Genomic DNA, 8252 nt, shown 5'->3' with positions numbered 1-8252 from the left:
GTCAACATAGGTGAATGTGTAATATGATAACGAAAACGGTGAACTAGACTGAACAATGTCAGTGTAACAGTAAGATCGTAGGAAGTAACATTACTGTACTGAACGTGTCTGGAAATGTGTATTATAAACAATATGATAGTAGTGGGATGAGTGGAGTTAGACAGTAGATCTAGTACATAAAACAAGTATACATCCTAAAGCACCCACTTTTTCTTATCCTGGAACAGTCTTTTGTATTCATTTCATGTGTCATTTAGTTTACCTTGCTATTTCATTAGAGTTTACTAATAATTCAAAAGCTCTGCCGATGTTGATCCGTGTTTTCGTCCTGAGTCGATCAGAATCACGTTTGGCCTGACGAGCTTCAGCAGATAAAACTTTTTTTTTGTTTTTTATATATTTGTGGAGTGTGTGTTATGCTGGAGGCAGGTCGTGTTTGGGTGTTATCAGACTCCCATGTCGTTCGCTGCAGTGCCGTCGCATAGACTGTATATAAACAGGAGAGAGGCTCGGGAGCGCGCATGCACGTCAAATCCATTGGATTTCGCGGTAAATCCGACCCGGAGACTTCACATAGAAATAGGAATACTGGCCTTCAGAGGTAATAGCAAAACTCGACAAGTGGATCATTGTAATGTGTGATTACAACCCCTTCACACACAGGCAATAAACAAAGGATTCATTAGAAGAAAAGCTACATAGAGCACCTTTAAACTAGACTAGTCAAATATATCTGGTCGTTCTTATCATGCTAAGATGCACCAAAACTTTCCATAAAAACGACCTTCATGGAATCTGAAAAGAGTTTGTGTGAATATAGGCTAAATGATGCAGGCGAACAGTGGTTTCATCCTCTAATAACATCTAAATTTCAATCAATATAGAGCAATGTTCTTGTGAATCATAACAAGAACGATCGCTATAAAGATAACTATATTAGCGTCACACCGGCGGATAATATTGTTCTGTTTAATTCAAGCATGATGCAGTTTTTTTGTCTGACGCTTTAAATGCTCATGCACGCTCTTTAAAGGGATAGTTCACCCCAAAAAATGAAAATTCGGTCATTAACTACTCGGCCTCATGTCGTTCCCAACCCGTAAGACTTTCCTTCATCTTCAGGACACAAATGAAGATCTTTTTGATGAAATCTGAGAGATTTCTGTTCCTCCATTGACAGCTAAAACTGACACTTTGAGGCTTCGAAAAGTTCATAAAGAGATCGTAATTCATATGAATTGAGTGATTTAGTCCAAATTTTCTGAAGAGACTCGATCGCATTATATGATTAACGGATTTAATTTAGGCTTTTATTCACAAATTAACATTGATCAGCGAACATAAACAGAAGCTCAAATGTGCCGCGTAACATTTTTTATTTTTGGGTGAACTATCCCTTTAAAGCAGGATGGATTCTGATTGGCTGTCGACGTTTTATTGTTCATCAGCTGGAAAAAAAACATCGTTCTAAAAAATGATTTCAACAATATTGTTTCTCTGTGCTGTTATCGTTTATAGCTGCAATGTGAACTCTGCTATTCTTTTATATTGAGGACGATTTTGGGAACTATATCTATATCGTTATCATTATAGTTATCAGCATCGCTGTGAACGGGCCTTTAATGAGATGCATTAAAGTGGCTTTAAAAGGTGTTTACACTTAATTGACTTGAATATCCATGTATTCGAGACAAAATATCAAACCAAGTGTCATCATAACTAACTACTCAATTTAATTTCACAACCACAGTGTCTAAATACAATGTTTTAACAATCATATTATATTTTTCTCAAAACGCTTTCTTTAAAGGTGCAGTGTGTGACTTTTAGCGGCATCTAGCGATTCGGTTGCGAGTTTGCACTAAGGGCTCAGTCCACTGCTCACCCCTCCCTTTCGAAGAAGCTACGGTGGCTAAAACGGGACAAACATATTGTCGTCTGGAGACAGCAGAGAATAGCCAGAGTAAGCCAAGAGTGTGTAACATTGTCACTGTTTCTGTACCACAGTCCATTATAAACCACATCATGGATAAAGTTTACAAAGCCATAGTCAGGTGAGGATCAAGGGTCTTAATACATAATATAATAATAGTAATCAGCTGATTGTCTCATAAACGTAACCAGCACATTTCTCCCCACAGAGCAAACCCATAATACAGCGAGGGAGAAGAACCACATGAAACTATGCAACTATATATGTTTTCTAACAGGGTAGTAAAAGTTTAGCTGGCTAAATATGAGCTGATACTGTGGCTGAGCTGGTTAAAGCGTAAAGCCTTGTTTAAACTCGACGCGTCCCCATGATATGAGCCCAAAGGTGTGCGCGGCAAAAATGACATGATTGTAACAGCGCGCGCGCCTCCGCATCCCCTAGACACCATTTACTACACACAATAGGCTTTTTTCTCTGATTTTGAAAACTCTTCGCGATCGACTTAAAATGCTTCAAAGATCGACTTGTCGACCGCGATCGAAGGGTTGGTGATTCCTGTAACGTTACTGTTTTACGGTCAATGACAAGAGTACTAATCAGCTGTCTCACGAACTTAACCAGCACATTTATCCCCACATAGCAAAGCCATAACACAGCGAGGGAGAAGAACTAAGTTACATGAAACAATCCAACTACATATTTTACACCACTGACAAGGGAAAAGTCACTACTCACAGTGTTTATGGCTAGCTTCTAGCTTTCTGCGGCTTCTCTTTCAAGGTAGTGACGAAACGCGGTATGTAGCGTTGTTTGTTCGCGTTCGGCTACTGTAGAAACATGACGTCACAATATGTCGACCTTCATAGAAGGGGGTGCCCGCGGTTATGCAGATATAAATGTCTCATTCTAAGGTAATAAAAACATTAGGGTTTATTAAGTAAGTTCTTTATACACCTCTGAAAACATAGTTATGGATGTCATATTGCATTTCTGTTAATAGATACTCAAAATTATTACACATTGCACCTTTAAAATGAATGCCAGTGTGGATAACTTCTCATCAAATACAATTGCATTCAGACATTTTTAAGTGGCTAAACACTTTTATGGGCCACTCTTTGCATTATGGATGAAATGCACAAACCATATGATTGTGTGTGATAAACCCAGACTGTAGAGAGAGAGAGAGAGAGAGAGAGAGAGAGAGAGAGAGAGAGAGAGAGAGAGAGAGAGAGAGAGCCCGAGGGTGCAGTAATCCTGTGACGCTCATTCCTCTTTTGCGCGCTGGATTATCTGGACCTCGTGCCCAATACGCCAACATGTGACGGGCTTATGATTTGAGAAAGCTAAGAGCACTATATGCGCAGCTTCCCCGAACGGCACATGATAAAACATATGACACACATATAAGCCTGAAAACATAAGAGAGGGAAGAGAAAACAAAAAGGGCTTCAAAAGTATAGTTTGTATAATAACAGCAAGACGACAGATTTTGGACATGTGCATGGTGTCCTTATACACATTTATACAAATAACTGAAAGAGGGGTTTTCTTCTGTAAAACTGCTTTGGAACAATATGTTTTTTCAGAAGCGCAATATAAAATTAAATTGAATTCAAATTTGTAAGCCGCTTAAAATAAAAAATAAAAAGTCAAACCAACAAACAAAGACCATGCTACATTAATATGGTAATCATTCCATATACCACTGAATTACCATTAAATAAATGTGCTTTTGCATAAAGAACTAAATATGGATGTGGCCATGAGCAAATATGAATAAATTAAAATGGAAATAAATGAAGAAAAAAAAAAATTCAGTGCTTTTGCAACCAATAAACTGCTTTTAAAGAAAAGACTTTTTTTTTAAAGCAAGGATGCATTAAATTGATCAAAAGTGTCAGTAAAGACATTTATAATTTCAATTTCAAATAAATGCTGTTCGTTTGAACTGTCCATGCACCGATCCTGAAAACGAAAGCATCACGTTTTCCACAAAAATATGATCATCACAACTGTTGTCAACATTGATAATATTTACAACTTTTTTTTTAGCATTAAATCATCATATTAGAGTGATTTCTGAAGGATCATGTGACACTGAAGACTGGAGTAATGATGCTGAAAATCAGCTTTGATCACAGGAATAAATTACATTAAACATATATTCACCGTTATTTTAAACTATAATCATATTTCACTGTTTTTACTGTATTTTTGATCAGATAAATGAAGCCATGGTGAGCAGAAGAGACTCAAAATCTTACTGACCCCAAACTTTTGAATGACAATTACATAAGCAAAGTCAAATACGCATTTAAACTCGCTATAACACGTGATGGTTATAATGCATAAAACGAGCATAAGCGGTGATTTCCTACTCAATTACACACCGACAGGTTGTTGGCGTAAACACAAAGGCAAAACCTTATTAACTGTGTTGACTTTGCTCATTTCGGCTGGTAATCGAATTAAAATGGATGATCTTTCATGAAAGGAGATCCTCCCCGAACTGTCAATGAAATGATCTCACGCTCGACTCGAGCACAAGCATTCCTCAATCCCGAGACTAAACGCGAGCGGGGGTCAGCGGTTTTATCCCTAGCATGTGATACGGGGGTTGTAAGTGTGTGTGTGTGTGTGTGAAGGAGGGAGTGTGTAAAGAGAAAGAGAGCTGGATGAAGATCTCCGTGTCTAATGCGTCTCACTCTCTTTATGAAGCTCACCATGTCTTCCTCTCTGCTCGTGTTCTTCTTCCTTCAGTTCTTCAGTCGGTCTCTCCAGCAGTTTCCTCGGCCTTGCACTTCACGGGACGTCCTGCAGAGCAAGCGTTGCTGTCCGGTTTGGCCGGGCGATGGTTCGGTGTGCGGATCCCTTTCGGGTCGAGGCTTCTGCCAGGACGTCACCGTGTCCGATCTCCCCAACGGGCCTCAGTTCCCTCATTCGGACGTGGACGACCGTGAACGCTGGCCTCTGGTGTTCTACAACCAGACCTGCCGGTGCGCCGGCAACTACATGGGCTTCGACTGCGGCGAGTGCAAGTTCGGCTTCTTCGGTGGGAATTGCGCGGAGAGACGGGAGTCAGTCCGCAGGAACATCTTCCAGTTGTCCGTGACCGAAAGGCAGAGGTTCATCTCGTACCTAAATCTGGCGAAGAACACCATCAGCCCTGATTATATGATCGCGACGGGCACGTACGCGCAGATGAACAACGGCTCGACCCCCATGTTTGCAGACATCAACGTGTACGATTTGTTCGTGTGGATGCATTATTACGTGTCCCATGACACGCTGCTCGGGGGTCCCGGGAACGTGTGGGCTGATATTGACTTCGCGCACGAATCTGCCGCGTTCCTGCCCTGGCACCGGGTCTACCTGCTGTTCTGGGAGCACGAGATCCGCAAGCTGACCGGGGACTTTAACTTCACCATCCCGTACTGGGACTGGCGTGACGCGCAGGACTGTCAGGTGTGTGTGGACGAGCTGATGGGGGCGCGCAGTCCTCTCACCCCAAACCTGATCAGCCCGTCCTCGGTGTTCTCCTCCTGGAAGGTAAAGTCAAGTCAATTAATAGCATCGAAAATACAAGTTTGTGTTGATATTATGTGTGTGTGTGTGTGTGCTGTGTATAATTATTTTGCATGTATATATTTAGGATTTTTTATTTATTTATACATAAAATATTTATAATTGGGTATAATATAAATATATATATACATGCAAATATTTCTTAAATATATGCATGCATATGTGTGTATTTATATATACATATATTATGTAAACACAAACTTTTATTTTGGATGCGATTAATCGTTGCACAGCCCTAATTTAGTCAAGTCATCTTCATTTATATAGGGCTTTTAACAATATAGATTGTTTCAAAGCAGCTTTACAGTGATAATACGAGATTAATGGAACAGAGATTGTTTTGGCTTTACATTAGTAAGTTTTTGATTGATTCACTTCTGTTTTAAAAATCATTCTGTTGTAAATCAATCATCATCAATTCACTTCACATTCTTACTCAAGAATACAGTATGTTTAGTCATTTATCCCTCTAGTAATGTTTGTTCTAGTCAAATTTGGTGAAAAACACAATTTCACAAATGCTTGTTTTCTCTTGCTGACACACAAAACTAACCTAAAATCTCAATATCATCATGTTTTTATAGTAGCTCTCGGACAAACGAGTGAATGTATTAGGAAAGTATTACATTCAGACAAGGGACAATTATGTAGGAAATAAGGGTAGATAATAGTTTGTAATATTATTTTAAATGTATTTAAGTCACTTTTCAGGATTGTGAAGCGTGACGTGAACAGTGAAACATTTAAACAAAGTAAATACTGTATTTAACAAAAATTACGATACAAATAAATTATGAATTTAAAAAAATACAGTATTTAACAAAAATTATGATACAAATAAATTATGAATTAAAAAAAATGTTGAAAAATTATTGAAATTAAAATAGCAATAAATCTGAAAGAAATATTTAGTTTTCAAGACATTTTTACAGAAATTCATAATTACCCATATACATTTTAGTAAATTAATTAAGGTTAAAATGTCCTTCCTTATAAATTAATAAAATAAAAATTATGATTTTGATTAATTACTATTATGAGTAAGTTATTTTTTTTTTAGTTATATTGAAATGTACTTGGATACGATGGATCACTTCAGGAAAAATTTGCAGAATTTATAATTCCATTCAAATTGTGGCATCCTGATTAATTGAAATAAAATAAAACAAATTAAAATAATAAATAATAAATAGATAAATCTCAACTAAAAATAAATCTCTTTTCAATAAAAAAAATGTAAATGATTATTGGAGTACATTTGCAAATTGCAATACTTTTGTCAGTTTATAAAGAATGTAGCGTAATAAACAAATAAAAAATATATACATATATTTATATAAATATATAAATATATATAATACATTAAATCTATTCAATCAAGGATTTTAAAATATATCTCATTTATTTATTTAATCTACATTCTGTATGATTTTCTTCTCTTTTAAGATTCTCCACATTGTTCAGGTCTATAGGAAAACAGGACACATGAAGAGTGTGCCGCTGTGACTCATCATCCGTGTGTAGTTCAGCCGTGTGACTGGGCTTTGGTCATATAACTCTAGTTTAGTGAACCCATCTAGAGCGGGTCTGATGTCTCACATGCGTTATAAAGGTGTGATTGTGTGACGCCTGACGGTGAAGTAGCGGGTCACGAGTGTGTCTGTCCCCTAAAACATCCATTAACCTCAGTACTGACCCGCTCACAAGAGCCAAAGCTTCTCTATAGAGCCTTAAAGGCTTCTGTCAGGCTTTTAGTGGATCCTGGCAACCACCCATAATCTACTAGTGTCATGGCAATGATATTTGCTTGGGAAAACGCTCATATTTTCTTCAGAAAGAGTCAAATTCCTGGTCCTGGTGTTTCCTCCATCTCTCTCGCTCATCTTCATCTGTGAGCGTAGGCGTTCGTACGCCTCTGAAACACCATCCGATGAACATGCATTAGTCACCGAGATGGACAGGGTTCCCTCATGAACTTCCGGAAAAACACATTCACAACTCCGTGTGTTTAGAGTAAAATAGGCACTGGTTTGATTTGCTTTATTGTAATGATGACAAAAATGAAATTGATCTTATCATTAAAATAATGTCACAGTGAAACAAATGTTAGTAGTCCTAAAAAAAATTTTTTTCATTCCATTTTTTATTTACTCAATAATGTTTTCATTATATTTATTTTCATTATTTATCGTTTTAAAACTTGAATACATATTTCTCACCAAGGCTGCATTTATCACACATACAGTAAAAACAGTAAAAAATTATTACAATTTAAAATAGCTGTTTTCTATATGAATATATGTTAAAATGTAATTTATTCCAGTGATCAAAGCTGTATTTTCAGCATCATTACTCCACTCTTCAGTGTCACATGATCCTTCAGAAATCACTCTAATATGATGATTTGCTGCTCAAGAAACATTTATGATTATTATCAATGTTGAACACACAGTTGTGCTGCTTCATATTTCTGTGGAAATCATGATTTTTTTTATTCTTTGATGAATAGAAAGTTCAAACGAACAGCATTTGTCTGAAATATAACCTTTTGTAACATTATTAACAACTTTACGGTCACTTCTGATCAATTTAATGCATCCTTGCTGGATAAAACTATTATTTATTTATTTTTCGTGTAAAATATGTCCCAGTCATGTTCTTGGTGAAACTCGAAAAATTAGAATATCGTGCAAAAGTTCGTTTATTTCAGTAATTCAACTAAAAAGGTAAA

The 8252-nt window shown here is 37.0% G+C and overlaps 1 protein-coding gene across 1 annotated transcript in view; it reads left to right on the top strand.

The window, feature by feature from the left end:
* The first annotated feature begins 4581 nt into the window (after window positions 1–4581).
* The window catches only part of tyr (tyrosinase), a 10421-nt gene continuing 6750 nt past the window's right edge, over window positions 4582–8252 (top strand). The window contains exon 1 of the mRNA XM_056266690.1: window positions 4582–5485. Coding sequence (XP_056122665.1) covers window positions 4631–5485 — 855 coding nt within the window. The 5' untranslated portion in view covers window positions 4582–4630. The remainder of the gene's footprint in view (window positions 5486–8252) is intronic.

Source organism: Rhinichthys klamathensis, unplaced genomic scaffold (assembly GCF_029890125.1).
Source record: "Rhinichthys klamathensis goyatoka isolate OS25496 unplaced genomic scaffold, OSU_Roscu_1.1 h1tg000253l_1, whole genome shotgun sequence".
Lineage (NCBI taxonomy): Eukaryota > Metazoa > Chordata > Actinopteri > Cypriniformes > Leuciscidae > Rhinichthys > Rhinichthys klamathensis.
The sequence above is the reverse complement of the archived record's forward strand: the minus strand, read 5'-3'. Positions and strand labels throughout refer to the sequence as shown.